This window comes from Mesocricetus auratus, unplaced genomic scaffold (assembly GCF_017639785.1).
Source record: "Mesocricetus auratus isolate SY011 unplaced genomic scaffold, BCM_Maur_2.0 Super-Scaffold_100047, whole genome shotgun sequence".
NCBI lineage: Eukaryota > Metazoa > Chordata > Mammalia > Rodentia > Cricetidae > Mesocricetus > Mesocricetus auratus.
In genome coordinates this window covers 3916784-3933288 of record NW_024429224.1, presented here as the reverse complement: position 1 = coordinate 3933288, position 16505 = coordinate 3916784, and the positions used below count along the sequence as shown (strand labels likewise).

The 16505-nt window shown below is 41.9% G+C and overlaps 1 protein-coding gene across 4 annotated transcripts in view; it reads left to right on the top strand.

Annotated features, from left to right (window-relative positions):
* Scai (suppressor of cancer cell invasion) overlaps positions 1–16505 on the top strand; it is a 121856-nt gene that overhangs the window by 43371 nt on the left and 61980 nt on the right. For 3 of the 4 annotated variants that reach the window (XR_005873206.1, XM_040735715.1, XM_040735717.1), the window contains one exon: positions 8538–8669. Coding sequence is in view for 3 of the 4 variants with exons in the window: in XM_040735715.1 (XP_040591649.1) it covers positions 8538–8669 (132 nt within the window). In the remaining variant the exon portion in view is untranslated. Of the gene's footprint in view, positions 1–4514; positions 4534–8537; positions 8670–16505 lie in introns of those variants that run through there. The other variant, XM_040735716.1, reaches the window with a different exon arrangement.

Below are 16505 nucleotides of genomic sequence, written 5' to 3'. Positions count from 1 at the left end.
AGAGTACCTATATGCTCAGTTTCCATGATGTAATCACACATTTTTCATTATTATGTCATACTTGTTAATAGAACTCCTCAATGTTTTCTTCTCACAGAATTGTCCCAGTTTATATGCTAAATAAAATGAAGATCCCACTTAGATACCATTTACTATCTGCAGACTCTTAGATCTGGATTTTTTCTAGGTACATTTTCTCTATGTAAGCAGGATGTGGTAGCAAGCATCTGTAGTCTCAGGGCAGTAGTAGCAGAGACAGAATTTCTCTAAGTTCTGCTGCCAGCTAACATGGTGGATGTACCACTGAACAGTAGCATGACACCGCCTCAAAGGGATGGGAGGTAAAAGGTGCTACACACTTGCCATAGTATTTTCAAATACACACACACACAACACACACACACACACACACACACACACACACACCATAAACTCACAAGTACATTTTAAGAAATGTTCCCAATTTATGCATGGTGCCTCAGAAATTAAGAGCATTTACTGTTCTTGCAGTGGCCCTGAATTTGGTTCCCAGTGCCCCCATGGCAGCTCACAACTTCCTGTAACTACAGTTCTAGGTGATCCAATGTCTCTTCTGATCTCTACAGGCGTGCATGCACTTGATCTATATACATACAGTCACATGTGCACACATTCATTTGTTACATATTTTAACCAAAAATACTTAACTTAAAGGTAAGCTTATATAGCTTCAAATTATTAAATAAATAAGAATGGTATAAAGAGAATGTTTGGGAGCTACACGGAAACTAGAAATTTTCTTGCTGTTATTGCAACTTTGTAATTATGAATAACAGACAAATCAAGCAAAAACAAGAAAAGTTTCTTATGTAGAACCATAGGTTAAATATCCAACATACAGCTCAGAGAGACAGAAAGAAGCAGTTGTGTTGGGGAATGGGATAGAGATGGTGTAAGAAGAGACAGCCAGCAGACAACCACTTTTGTTGTTGATAGAGGTTCTCATCATGTGGGCCAAGTTGGTCTTAAACTTTCAGCCCTCCTGCCTCCTGTGTACTGATTACAGGCATGTGCATCACTACACCCAGTACACTACTGCTTTTCATTTCAGTATTTCAATTCTGCTGATTTTCAATTCTACTTAAACAGAAAATAGAGAGGTTGTGCCTAGAATGGAGTGACAGTACCTTTATGAGGTCATGGATGGAGAATGCAGTCAGCCCAATCATGTGTTGGTCTTCTTTGGCAATATTTAGCTGTTTAGATGCAAGCATTGAATAGGTAGAGGGTTACATTTGTCAAATAATCATAAAAGAATTGTTCACTTTGAGCACTTTTGTCATGAACTGTCGCGTCTGCTGCACGGCCTGTGTCCGAGAACACGTGCGGAGGGTGTCGGGGATTGACAACACAGAGACTTGTTCAATGATGTAAAGAAAACTTTAAGCAGGCCCCAAAAAGGTTCAAGAAAACTTCCCAAGAAAGGCTCCCACCAGACAAGCTTCTGCTCTCTCCTCTCTACCCTGGCTGGTTCTCCTCTGACCCCAGAAACTGATCTGGGCGTGGCAGAAGGGGCGGTTAGTCTTTGGACAAGGTCGAGGTCAGGGTGGTTTCTGTAGGCAGGCCTTTTCCAGGAACTTAATGCCCCCAGGCATTGTATTGTTTTTAGCAAACATGTCTTTAGATTGTCTTACAGCTGCCAACTCCCAGGCAGAAGGGGAAGTGGGTCTCTGCTCAAGGTCTGGTGTTCCCACAATGAACTGTATGGTATGAATGGTATTTAGAGTTTTAGCTTCTTAATTAAACTCATTTTGGAAGGCTAAATATAGCAAGTGACAGTTATTACAGAGAAAAAGAGGGCTGCAGGATTGTAGCACAAATAATATAAACCCAAACACAGACATTGGGGTTCAAGCTGAAGATCAGAAAAGCAGCCAAGCCACCAGAGAGCTCTTACTTCTACCACAGCTAGAAGGGGGATCCTGACCTCAGCATGGGCTGGAAGTCTGATTGCCAAGTCAATCTGAGACCCTCCTTCTATCTTATATACCTATCTAGTGTTGGCATTAAAGGCATGAGCTCTGTTTTAGACTGATTCACTCTCAGGTAGCCCTGGGTGGCCTTGAACTTACAGACATCCATCTGCTTCTGTCTCCTGAGTCTTAGGATTAAAGTTGTGTGCCACCACTGCCCTGCCTCTATGACTGACCTAGTGTGACTGGCTTTGCATTCTAATCTTCAGTGGCTTTATTAGATTAAAAACAATATATCACCACAGTCCCCCTTTTTTGTCTAATACAAAAAAAGAAGGCTATAACTAATATAAGAAAAACCATGTACAGTAAGTACAATAACTATATACAATATATATGTGCATTCAATATGTTAACAATGTCTAATCCATTTGCATTTGACTAATTCAGAGAAAATACTACATATCCTATCTTGATGAGTCCAAAACATTGTACCTAATTCACTGTTCTAATTTTCATTATCAAATTATCTTTTAATGTGTCTCAACTTTTTACACTTTATAACTCTTTAATTTCTTTTATGAGTCTGGTAAACAAGGAAAACTATATCTATCACTGTCTAGTTTCAACTCCCTCAGATATCCAAGAAGGAAATATTAACTGAATAAACAGGAAGTGCCAGCAAGTGACTTCCAAAAAATGTGAGAAATGACAAAAACAGCTTGCTGCCTAGACAGTCATCAAAGGTTCTTCTGCAACATTGGGGCATCCATCTTCAGCCTAAAGACCTAGAGTATCTGACAGACTTTTCTGTGATGCAGGATTTGTGAAGGACTGTCTCACCTTGTCTTAGCAGTCACTCTATTTCGAGTCTTGCCTGTCCAGTTTATACAGCATACTGCCAACAGTCAAGGCAAGAACACTTTCTTGCCCAGTGGCTTACTTTTGCCACAAAGAAAGTAAACTCCGTGAAGTTTCTTCAATCTTCAGCTCTCTGAACTAGATTGGGGCTGCCAGGAACAGACATATCTCATTGTTATAAAAAAAAAAGAAAAGAGCCTATGCTATTAAAACATCTTAAATGCCATATTTTGTACATCTCTGAAGTGTTTGAAGATGACCTGTCTTTCTAAAATATATCTGTTTAACTTTGTAAACATACCTAGTATGACTACAAATTTGATTGTAATAGGTGACTAATTACTAATCTGCATTTCCATGTTATCCTATATAGTTGGTAGTAATAACTTTCAAGGACTAGAAATTTGCATTACATTGTTAAATGGGCTGTATAGGTACAAAACCTTGAACAAGATTAGAAACATATATACAGTATGCTTTAACAAAATTAATCTCAAATTTGTTTCAATATACAAAATTTGTATGCAATATACAATGTAAAGTATTTAATACTAGCAGCTGCATTTTAAAGTAGCCTTAATAATAATCTACCTTTTATCTTATGTTTATATCCTCCCTTTTTTCTCTTAGAGTAGATTCAATAATCTACCCTTTTCTTCTATTATACCTGTACCCCCTTTTTTATCCAAAACAGGAACTCTGAATCTAATATAATCCACGATGTTCAATTTTCTTCCTACCTATACCCAATAACAACTTGTAACCAACCTCCTAAACAATGACAAATATCCATAACCCAGTGAACAACAAAAAAAAACATTTTATTTACTGCTGATGCCAATCTTTGTAAAAAAAAAAAAAATCTGTGAAGGCCTCCTTTGGGCCCTGTATAAAATGACTCAATTTTCCTTCCTACTTCTCCAGTTCTTTCCCAAGCATTCAAATCTGCTGCATGACATAAGTCGGGGCATGGTCATCACATAGCAATTGCCTTTCTATTGTAGCATAATTTTATTCTCCAAGAATTTGATCTTGGGAGATTTCTGTCCCTCTAGCTTTACACTGTTGTTTAATAGTCTTAACCTCTTCTCTTAACTAATTCTTTCCTTTAAGAATTCCAGCCAGAGAAGCTAGGAAATAAGGAGGACCCTAAGAAAAACATGCATGGTCCCCCGGGGAAGGGGAAAGGGGCAAGATCTTCTGAGCAAATTGGGAGCATGGGGGTGGGGAGAGAGGGAGCTAGGAAAAAGAGATAGGGAGAAGAGGAGGGGAGAGGAAGAGAATGAGGGAACAGAAAGGTTGAGTTGGGAAAGAATAGAAGAGAGCAAGGTAAGAGATACCATAATAGAGGGAGCTATTATAGGTTTGAAGAGAAATCTGGTACTGGGGAAATACCCATAGATCTACAAGGATGACTCCAACTAACAATCTAAGCAGTAGTGGAGAGGCTACCTTAAATGCCCTTTCCCGATAATGAGATTGATGACTACCTTATATGCCATCCTAGAGTTCATCCAGTAGCTGATGGAAGCAGAAGCAGAGATCCACAGCTAAACATTGAACTGAACTCCTGGAATCCAGTTGCAGAGATGGAGGATGAGCAAAGGGGGTCAAGACCAGGCTGGTGAAACCCACAGAAACACCTGACGTGAATAAGGGGGGAGTTCATGGACCCCCAAACTGATAGCTGGGAAGCCTAGAGTGATCTAGACCCCTGAACGTGAGTGTCAGTTTGTAGGCCTCGGCAATCTATGGGGCCTCTGGTAGTGTATCAGTATTTATCCCTGGCATATGAATGGACTTTGGGAGCCCACTCCACATAGAGGGATACTCTCTCAGCCTAGACACCCTGGGGAGGACCTAGGCCCTGACCCAAATTATATGACAGACTTTGAAGATCCCCCCATGGAAGCCTCACCCTCCCTGGGGGAGTAGAACGAGAATGGGATGGGGGCTAGTTGGGGGCAGGGGAGGAGGGGAGGGAGAGGGAACTGGGATTGACATGTAAACAGGCTTGTTTCTAATTTAAATTAAAAAAACAGAATTCCCCCGTTGTCTTACCAAATCTGCAGACAATGTCAGTAAACTATGAGGTGTAGCAAATCTGATCTGAGAACCAGCTTGTGGCTGTGAGAGGGGCTTTAGGGAAAGCCCAAAATACATGGTGGGGTGGGGGATCCTGGTGTCTAAAAAACCACACATGGGATTTTGTGGCAGAAAGGACCTGAAGGCAAAGCTAGCCGGTCTAGGGGAGTTTGTGTGGCAGCTGAAGACTGTTTAGAGAGGCTACAACAGGAAATCCCAAACTCAAAGACTTGGGAAGAGAAACCTAGCTGGCCGGGGCCCAGCCTGGGATGGTGGCTTCAAACCCACGGGCAAGTGGCTTTTTCATGGATTTGTTTTTGTTTGTTTTTTATTTGTTTTACAATCCAACCACATTTCTCCTCCCTCTTCTCCTCCTGTCTCCTCCCCCACCTCCATCCACTCCTCAGAAAGGGTAAGGCCTCCCATGGGAGTCAAGGAAGCCTGGCACATTGAGTTGAAGCGGGACCGAGCTCCTCCTCCCTGCATTAAGGCTGAACAAGTCATCCCACCACAGGGAATGAGTTCCACACCACAGGGAATGAGTTTCAAAAAGCCAGCTCCTTTGCCAGAAACAGATCCTGATCCCACTGCTAGGGGCAAACAGACCAAGTTACCCAACTATCACCCACATGCAGGGGGCCTGGGTTGGTCCCATGCAGGCTCCCCAGCTGTCAGTCTAGAGTCCATGAGCTCTCATAAGTTCGGTCAGCTGTCTCTTTGGGTTTCCCCATCATGATCATATAATCCCTTTGGACCCACCACCACTCCACCCCACCACCACCCCCTCCATCCCTACCCCCCACCCCCACTCATATACTCCCTCCTCCCTCTCTTCAACTGGACTCCTGGAGCTCGACCCAGTGTTGGCTGTGGATCTCTGCATCTGCCTCTATCAGTTTCTGTATGGAGGTTCTATGATGACAATTAGGGTAGTCCCAATTGATTTTGTTAGGCATTCTTAGAGCCTTTTCAGTCTGAGATCTTTTATTTTTTTCATTCTAGGAAATGTATTATTTCTATAACTGTTCCTTCTCCCTTGTTCGGCTTTTCTGTCCATATATGCTATCGTATGAATAATGACTTCTCTTGCCATTCTAGTCCTTGTATCCCTTTCCTTATTTTTCATCTCTTCCTGATAACTTTTGGCAGACTACCTTAAAGCTGACATTGTAGATTATGAATTGTTTTGAAAATCTCCATGTTGCTCTTCAAGACTTCTATAAAGTTTATTATTTTGGTGGTGATATTTGTCTTATAATAACAGTTTCTACCTGCTTTGTTTCTAATAGTCTCCTTTCATGAACTTCATTCTATTTACCTTTTTTCCCCCTGTGAAGTTGTCTGTCTGTGGACATTAGCAGCCCTCACTGATGAGAGTATGAGATGGAGTCAGGAAAGCTACAGCTTGGTTTATGCCTCTCCTGTTGTGCTTAGGAAGTGAAGGGGCAGGTTGTGGGCGTGCATTAGGAGATTTGTTGGGTTCAAGATCTTTTATATTATGATTTGAACTCCCCTCTTAGGAGCAAAACTACCGGATCTCTTTCCTCTAGTCCATGAAGTGAGAAGGCCAATAGGGTAACAGAACATGGGAACATGCAAAAACCTGCCATGCATGTTAAAAATAACTTCTGAACAAGAGAGATTGGAGTTCAGCAGTCAAGAGCATGTATTTGTGTGGGGGGAGGATTGGTAGGATGGGAAGGAGAGGGAACTGGGATTGGTATGTAAATTAAGATTGTTTTTAATTTTAAAAAGATACCAAAAAAAAAAAAAGAGCATGTATTGTTCTTCCAGAGAGCCGAGTTCAATTCCCCATACCCATCTTGGATGGCTGAGCTGCCTGCAACTACAGCTCTAGGTGATCCAGCATCTCTGAACTCCACACACGTGGCACACACTCACATAGACATATACACACACATATACACATAATTAAAAAAAAAGAAAGCCAGGTGGTAGTGGTGCGTGCCTTTAATCCCAGCACCCAGGAGGCAGAGGTAAATGGATCATAACTGGCTTGGTCTACAGAACTAGTCCCAGCAGAAACCCTGTCTCAAAAAACAAACGAACGAACGAATGAATGAATGAGGCTTTACCACATCTGTCTCCAGTGACACCTTTGTGTTACCCAGCAGGCTTTTGACTGCTCTAACTGTGCTTATGGTTTTCCTGCCTTGCATTCACTGTTGCCCGTTCCAGATAATGTTGGAGAAAACAGAGTTCATTAGAATAACTCTACCAGGGGCTGTACAGATGGCTCAGGAGCTAAGAGCACTTCCAAAGGACTTGAGTTTGGTTCCTAGAACCCATGTCAGCTTATAGCCGTTTCAGGGGACCCAATATCTCTGGTCTTAAGCACCTGCTCTCATGTGTACATAACCCCCCCACACACACACACATTCGAATTTTTAAAATACATCTATAAAACAAATCCTTTATTTTTAATTGAAAAAGTAAGTATACCCTAACTTCTTGTCTGGTCTCTGGCCCTTGTCTACTCTTGTCTTTTTGTCTCCCTACACTGGGACCAAAGTTTACTGTGTTGTCCTAGGAATTTCTGTCTTTGTAAACAAAATGAGTTACTTTTATATCTTAACTTAGTACAGGTTCCCTTTTTAAAATGGCTAGTTAATGTAATTGATTACATGTGAAGATAGATTGTATTCAATAAAATGTAGATTAATTTTTTTTACATGATGGGAAACAGGATGATTTACAGGACTTGGTTTTCTCTATCTACCCTATAGGGTTCTAAGACTCTGACTCAGGTCATCAGGCTTGACAGCAAGCTCTTTCTTTACCCATTGAACTGCATTGCTGGACAGATCAAAAAGTACAGTTTTAGTATATACCTCTGTGTATGAGACAGTTTTTAATCCTCCTTATATTCATTGCCTTGCCCTTTTTTTAGGGTGTGTGCTGATACATATGTGTGTGATGAGTGTCATTTGTTATGTGCTATCTGCCTCATTTTTTGAAATATGGTCTCTCACTGTAACTTAGAGCTGGCCAACTCAGCTGGTCTGACTGCCTCTTACTCCTTACCTCTGGGATTATATGTACCACCATGCTCAGCTTTTTGTGTGGGTGCTGGGATGATACTCAGGTCTTCTGCTTTACCTGATGGGCTATCTCCTCAGTCCCCACCTTCACCTTAAGTGGAAGTGGAAATCAGATATAGGATTTGTATTCTGTGTAGGGATTTATATTCTGTGAAATACTTCCCTGATATTTGGACTCATTAGATTGTTTTTAGGTTTTAATTGTTATTATAATAAAATATGGAGAAGGTGAGAAGGATTATTTTCTGGGATAAATTTACAGAATCAAATTCGGCAAATAGGTAAAAGGATCAATATTTAGGATTATTAAACAGACCAATGCCTGCAATAGAATAAGAATTCAAATTGTAGTTCTTAGAAAGAATGTTAAAAATGACTTTGTATGTGTTTCCACCAATTCTTAACATTACCAGTGTGAGATCGTTTATTTTCTAACATACCTTACATGTTTTGATTATTTGAGTAATCAAAAGAATTCTTTGTTTCTTGGAGGGAAAATGCCATGAGTTGCTGTTACTAGGACCTACTTCTCTCCTCTGTTCATCAGCCGAGTAAATGAGCATATGTTTTCTTACAGGACTGAATTTACTCTTAAAGAAACCATGTCCACTGGAGGTGCTGAAGATGACATCCCACAGGGAGAGAGGAAGACAGTTACAGATTTCTGTTACCTTTTGGATAAATCCAAGCAGCTGTTCAATGGGTTAAGGTCAGTAGATTCTTGATATGTTAAACTTTTCTCTAGTTGTGCTTTCCTCCCTCACTGATAGATAATAGGTTTCTAAAAGTTATTCGTAGAATCAGATATGTGATATATTTTACATATATTAAACACTACACACACACACACACACACACACACAGCTATATTAGAAATAATTGCAGCTTGGTGAAGAAGCTCGTGCTTGTAGTCCCAGCACTACAGAGGCTGAGGTAGGAGAATCACAGTTAAGTCTGAGGTACAAATGGCCAGGTTGGCCTGACCTAAAATATGAGCCTACCTTTAAAAAAAAAAAAAAAAAAAAAAACAAAGAACAAACAGAAAGAAGTGACTGTAGTTTTTTTTCTTTGACAATGCTTACTCTTGATGAAAAACCATGTGTTGGGTTGAAGGCCCTAAGTTCAGTTCCCTGTGCCCACATGTTGGGCAGCTTACAACTCCCTATAACTCTAACTCCAGAGGACCCAGTGCCCTCTTTAGCAGTTACACACAAATAAAAATAAGAATAAATCTGAAAGATATCATTATCAGTCAGCTGGCTAGGGCCTTGGCTTTACCTTGATAGGAATTATGAGTAGGCAGGAAGACTCTCCTGGTGTTGACGGTCCTCAACCCTTGAGTTCTAAGGCTTGAGGGCTCTTCTGGCAGGCATGGGACCTATTGTTCTAGACTTGAAAAGTTTGGGACTTGAAGCTTCAGACAGTCGGGTTAGGTGATTATATAGCTCTGTGCTCTATCCCTCAGCAGCTCCAGTATTTAGATGCTAACATAACTTCTAGCATTGGTAATCAGGTCAGCAGACACCAAGCAAGCAGTGCCTCCTAGTGTTACAGCTCTAGACAGGTACTGCAGCCCTCAGCCTTTAGCAGCAAGGGTGTCTGGGATTCTCAAACCTCTACACTGGTTAGTGTTGTATGTCTTGAGTCTTTGATGTCTATGACCCTTTGTCCTTAATGTTTGACAGCCCCCTGAAGCCCTTGTAGCAAGTAGGGCCTGCAGTTTCTTACTTCTGACCTTCAGAGTTTCGCTCACTTGGCTGTGATCCCATCATCCATGCACTGTGTCTCCTACCACTGCTGTCTCCTTTGCAGTGAAGCGACTCTGCCTTTTCTTCCCATTGCTTCCTGCTGGTGCCACTGTTGATGTCAACGTGTTCTACCAGCTCAGTCTTCACTAGTGATAGAAATCAAGGGTAGGCTAGAAAAAGACACGTAGGAGAAGAAAACCTTTCTTTGTTGGGTCTCTTGTTGCAACACAACGGGGCAGCACAAGACAGTGTCTCGGCTGGCTTCGAAAGTGAGCCAGACAGCTGCTTCTATAGCCAGAAAGCGGTGTGGGTGGGAAGGACACTTGCACCAACCAAGCAGATATTCCTGCCAAAAGGACTGTTTTGTCTTGAAACACTTGTAGCTGGAATATTAGCTTCTAGGACAGAGTTGTTCTTTGTTAGCAAGCACTGAGATCACCCATTGTAGTTTCCACAAGATGTCTAAAGAGTGTTGGCATGAAGACAGTCCACCAGACAGTTTGGCTGATAGTCTTTTCCTTAAGCCAGCTGGAATGCCAGCAATTTGCCTGTGTAGTATATACGTATATGTACCATGTATGAGCCTGGTGCCCATGGAGAGGAAAACAAGGCATCAAAACTGGGAGTTACAGTTGTTAGCCTACAAGTGGGTGCTGTGCGCCAAACCCAGATCCTCTATAATAACAGTAAGTCCTCTTAATAGCTGTCCCATCTCTGTAGCCCTAACAAGTGTTTAACAGTGATTTAGCAGCACTTAACTTCTGATCCAAGGGGAGGTATTTTCTTCTAATCTGTCTGAATAGGAAAGGCAAGAAGTATTTGTTTTACTCAAGAAGAATTCTTTTGAGCCAGGCAGTGGTGGCACACGCATTTAATCCCAGCACTTGGGAGGCAGAGGCAGGTGAATCTCTGTGAGTTCGAGACCAGTCTAGTCTACAAGAGCTGGTTCCAGGACAGCCTCCAAGGCCACAGAGAAACCCTGTCTCGAAAAGGCAAGAAAAAGAAAGAGCTCTTTTGTTAGAAGAATATTTTTTTAATGTGTATGCATGTATGTAAGAATGCATGTATGTAAGTATGCTTGGATGTGTGACTGGTACCTGTAAAGGTCACAGAAGGAGATAGATCTCCTGGAGCTAGAGTTATGGACAATTGTAAGCCACCATACAGTCCTGGAACTTGAACCTGGGTCCTCTGGAAGAGTAGCCAGTGCTCTAACAACTGATGTGTCTCTCTAGCACAACTGTGTGGTTTTGAGACAGTCTTCTTGAATGCAGGATAGTATCTTCATGAAGTAATGTCTTAAATTTTAACAAAACTAATAGGAGTAAACTTGGATATTTTACCTTGAACAGTGAATAAGAAAACCCACCAAAGATTCACTTTAGTGTTTTATGTGAGTGATCCTCTTCAATTTAAGCCTTAAATAAAGTCCAGATCTTCTGTGGACGCTTGGGTCTTGTGCAAGGTTCATGGCAGCAACCTTACTGGGTAGCCCTGGCCTCTGTTTCACAGAGAGAGTGGTATTTTGATTCTCTACCAACTTCCTTGTCTACCCTTGACCCCTCCCCCATTGTTGGGAATCAAACCCAGGTTTGGTGCATGCTAGGTAAGCATTCTTTTGTTGAGATATACATCCCCAGTCATTAAAAAAAGAAAGTTGTTTCATTATTTAACAGTTGCTTATTGTTAATACCTGTGTCTAGAACTGTGCTTTTATTATTCTAGTTATTTTATGTATGTGGGTACTTTGCCTTCATGTTTGTCTGTGTACTACCTGCATGTCCAGGGCCACCAGAAGGCAGCATCAGATGCCCTGAACCCGAAGGGACAGATGGCCGTAAGCTGCCATCTAAGCTAGCAACTGAAGATGGGTCCTCTAGTAGAGCAGTCCCTGCTGAGCCATCCCTCCAGCCCTAAAAACTTTAGCATGGAATATTAAAATTCCATTTTAATATGGTAAAGCATTTGCCTTGGAAGCTGAAGATCCAGATGGATCCCTGAGTGTTGTGATGCACCCTTGTTGTCCTTGCCTGGGGGATGCAGACAGGAGGATCCCTGGGACTCCTTAGCCTGAGTGTTGTGATGCACCCTTGTTATCCTTGCCTGGGGGATGCAGACAGGAGGATCCCTGGGACTCCTTAGCCTGAGTGTTGTGATGCACCCTTGTTGTCCTTGCCTGGGGGATGCAGACAGGAGGATCCCTGGGACTCCTTAGCCATCCAGTCTGAACAACTTGGTGAAACTTGAGGTCAGTGAGAGACTTTATCTCAAAAAATAATACTGATAGCTCCTGAGTAACAATGCCAAAGACTGACCTGCACACACACACACAGGCTCACAAAGATTGTAGTATAGATCGTAATGAAAAGGTGTCCATGAGGTCTGATTAAGTGATTAAATTACCATAAAAAGGAGGGGAGCAGAATTGCAAAAGCAGAGGTTTTTTGTTGTTTTAAGATTAGAAAAATAACATTTCTTTTAAATTCTGAATGCACACGCACATGCAGTTTTGAGTCCAGCTGCTCTTGGAGTCCAGAAGAAGCTGGATCCCTAGTAGGTGAAGTCACACTTGTGAGCCACCTGGTACGAAAGCCATGAATTGAACCCATGTCTGATGGGCATTGAAGAAACTCATTGTGGAGCCTGTCTTTAATATGTCAGGGATAGCCATTTGGACAAGAAACTGTTTTTGCTTGACTGACTGTATGCTATGTAAACTGGACATACAGTACCCACAGAAAAATGCCTGCTAAACGAAATGGTTCTTCAGGGTTCCTGCTACAGAAAAGAAAGCAACTGATGAACTTTGCCAATACAAGGCAGAAGAAATCTTCAAATTTCCTGCTTCATTGAGGTTTGCCAGATACTGTGGGCCTATAGGCTGAAGATAGATACCCCAACATTACAAAGAAACTTTGGGTGACTGTCCAGACAGCAAGCTGTCTCTGTCAATTCTAGAGTTTATATTATATCCTTCTGGGGTCTTTGATGGAGTTGAAGACAGATAGTTATAGTTGTTTTCCTTAGTTACAATAGAAGATACATTAGATATAAAACTTTTTTCTTTTATTTATTTTTTATTTTTATTTTAAATAGCTTGTTTTACATGTCAATCCCAGTTCCCCCTCCCTCCCCTCCTCCCGCACCCCCCCATCCCCCCCATCCTCCCACCCTATTGCCAATTCCTTCCGCATAGGGGATATCTAGAGTCTTTCATTTCACTCAGGGTAGGGTCCAGGCACTCCCCTAAGAGTCCAGGCAGAGAGAGCAACCCTCTTTGTGTTATGGACACATGACGTCTGTTAGTATTCAAGGGATAAACACTGATCCACTGCTCAGGACCCCATAGGTAGCCCAGGCCTCCTCATTGACTCTCACATTCAGGGGGTCTGGATCGGTTCCATGCTGGCCTCCCAGCTGTCGGTCTGGGGTCCAAGAGCTCTCCCCTGTTCAGATCAGCTGTCTCTGCTGGTTTTGCCAGCCTATTCTTTGCCAATTTGCTCTTTGCTCCTCTCTCTCTGCCGCTGGGTTCCTTGGGTTCTGTTCAGTATTTAACTGTGGGTGTTTGCCTCTGCTTCCATCAGTCACTGGATGAAGGCTCCAGGATGCTTATAGACATCAAGTTCACTATCAGGATTGGGCATTCGAGGTGGTCTCTACACTATTGCTTAGCTTGCCAATTGGTGTCATCCGTTTAGATCACTAGAGGTCACAATGGTGCCTGATCTGTCTTCTAACCTATGATTCCCTCTTCCCCCTATCCTACCCCCCCCAGTCTACCTTCCTGTTCCTCCACATCATACTCTCTCTTCCACTTCTCCCCCTCTCTATTTCCCAGGTCCCCCTCCCCCCCACCTCTCGCCGTGTTCCCCATCTGTTTAGAGGATCTTGCCTCATTTCTCTTCTCCTGGGTACCATGCATATCTTTTAGGTTCTTTCCTGTTTCCCAGACTCTCTGTCAGTGGAAATGCAGACTGGCACTCTCCTGATCCATGTCTAAAATCCATATATGAGTGAGTACATACCATGTTTGTCTTTTTGTGACTGGGTTACCTCACTCAGGATGGTTTCTTCCAGTGCTATCCAATTTACCTGCGAATTTCAAGATTCCATTGTTTTTTCTGCTGAGTAATACTCCATTGTGTAAATGTACCACATTTTCTCTATCCACTGTTCAGTTGAGGGGCATCTAGGTTGCTTCCAGGTTCTGGCTATTACAAATAATGCTGCTATGAACATAGTGGAGCAGATGCCCTTGTTGTATGAATTTGCCTCCTTTGGATATATGCCTAAGAGTGGAATTGCTGGGTCTTGTGGTAGATTGATTCCCATTTTCCTGAGGAATCTCCATACTGCTTTCCAGAGTGGCTGTATGAGTTGGCACTCCCACCAGCAGTGGAGGAGTGTTCCTCTCTCTCCACATCCTCTCCAGCATAAATTGTCTTCGGTGTTTTTGATTTTAGCCATTCTGACAGGAGTAAGATGGTATCTCAAAGTTGTTTTGATTTGCATTTCCCTGATGGCTAAGGATGTTGAGCACTTTCTTAAGTGTCTCTTGGCCATTTTAGCCTCCTCTATTGAGAATTCTCTGTTTAGTTCTTTACCCCACTTTTTAATAGGATCCTTTGGTGTTTTGGAGACTTGCTTCTTGAGTTATTTGTAAATTTTGGAGATTAGCCCTCTGTCAGATGTGGGGTCAGTGAATATCTTTTCCCATTCTGTGGACTGCCTTTCTGTCTTGTTGACTATGTCCTTTGCCTTACAGAAGCTTTTTAGTTTCATGAGGTCCCATTTGTTGATTGTCGATCTCAGTGTCTGTGCCACTGGTGTTATGTTCAGGAAGTGGTCTCCTGTACCAACTCATTGAAGAGTATCTCCCACTTTCTCTTCTAAAAGTTTCAGTGTGGCTGGATTTATGTTGAGATCTTTGATCCATTTGGACTTAAGTTTTGTACAAGGCGATAAACATGGATCTATCTGTAGTCTTCTGCATACCAGTACCCAGTTATGCCAGCACCATTTGTTGAAGATGCTTTCTTTTTTCCATTGTATAGTTTTAGCTACTTTGTCAAAAATCAAGTGTTCATAGGTGTGTGGGTTAAAGTCAGGGTTTTCAATTGGTTCCATTGGTCTACCTGCCTATTTTTGTGCCAATACCAAGCTGTTTTCAGGACTATAGCTCTATAATAGAGCTTGAAGTCAAGTATGGTGATGCCTCCTGAAGTTCCTTTATTGTATAGGGTTGTTTTGGCTATGGGCCTTTTGTTTTTCCATATAAAGTTGATTAATGTTCTTTCAAGGTCTGTGAAGAATTGTGCCAGGATTTTGATAGGGATTGCATTGAATCTGTAGACTGCTTTTGGCAAGATTGACATTTTTATTATGTTGATCCTACCAATCCAAGAGCATGGGACATCTTTCCATTTTCTGGTATCCTCTTTGATTTCTTTCTTTAAAGACTCAAAGTTCTTGATATACAGGTCTTTCACTTCCTTGGTTAACATTATCCCCAGATATTTGATGCTGTTTATGGCTATTGTAAAGGGTGAGGTTTCTCTGATTTCTTTCTCAGTCACTTCATTGTCTGTGTATAATAGGCCCACTGATTTTTTTTTTTAGTTTACCTTGTATCCTGCCACTTTGCTGAAGGTGTTTATCAGCTCTGGGAGTTCCCTTGTGGAGTTTTTCGGGTCACTTATGTAAACTATCATATCATCTGCAAATAGTGAAAGTTTGACTTTTTTTTTTTTTTGATTTTCGAGGCAGGGTTTCTCCGAGGCTTTTGGAGGCTGTCCTGGAACTAGCTCTTGTAGACCAGGATGGCCTCGAACTCACAGAGATCCGCCTGCCTCTGCCTCCCGAGTGCTGGGATTAAAGGCGTGCGCCACCAACGCCCGGCAAAAGTTTGACTTCTTTTCCTATTTGTATCCCCTTTATCTCCTTTTGTTGTCTTATTGCTGTTGCTAGGACTTCAAGTACAATATTGAAGAGATATGGAGAGAGTGGACAGCCTTGTCTTATTCCTGATTTTAGAGGAATCGCGTTGAGTTTCTCTACATTTAGTTTGATGTTAGCTGTTGGTTTACTGTATATTGCTTTTATTATATTCAGGTATGTTCCTGTTATCCCTGATCTCTCTAGGACCTTTATCATGAAGGGGTGCTGGATTTTGTCAAAGGCTTTTTCAGCATCTAGTGAGATGATCATGTGGTTTTTCCTTTGCAGTTTGTTTATATGGTGGATTACATTGATAGATTTTCTAATGTTGAACCATCCCTGCATTCCTGGGATGAAGCCTACTTTACCTGATCATGGTGGATGATTTTTCTGATGTGTTCTTGAATCCGGTTTGCTAGTATTTTATTGAGTATTTTTGCATCGATGTTCATGAGGGAAACTGGTCTATAGTTTTCTTTCTTAGTTGTGTCTTTGTGTGGCTTGGGTATCTCAAAGACTGGTACCTCAAAGACTTGGCTGAATGAGTTCCCACAACACAAGTCCTCTTTGAGACTAGTACCTGTTCTGAACCATCGCTCTAGCCCATATGAGTTTTTTTTTTTAATCTGTGAATGTTTTGTTTATATATCTGTGTGTGTACTGTGTGTGCAGTGCCAGCAGAGACGATGCCAGGTCTGGAACTGGAGTTAACAGGAAGCTGTGCACCACCATGTGGGTGCTTGGGACTGAACCTGAGTTCTTCACAACAGCAGCAAATGCTATCTTCCAGCTGAGCCATGTCTTCAGGTCCCACATGATGTTTTGGTTTATTTTATTTTGAAATGAGAATGTTGTGTTAA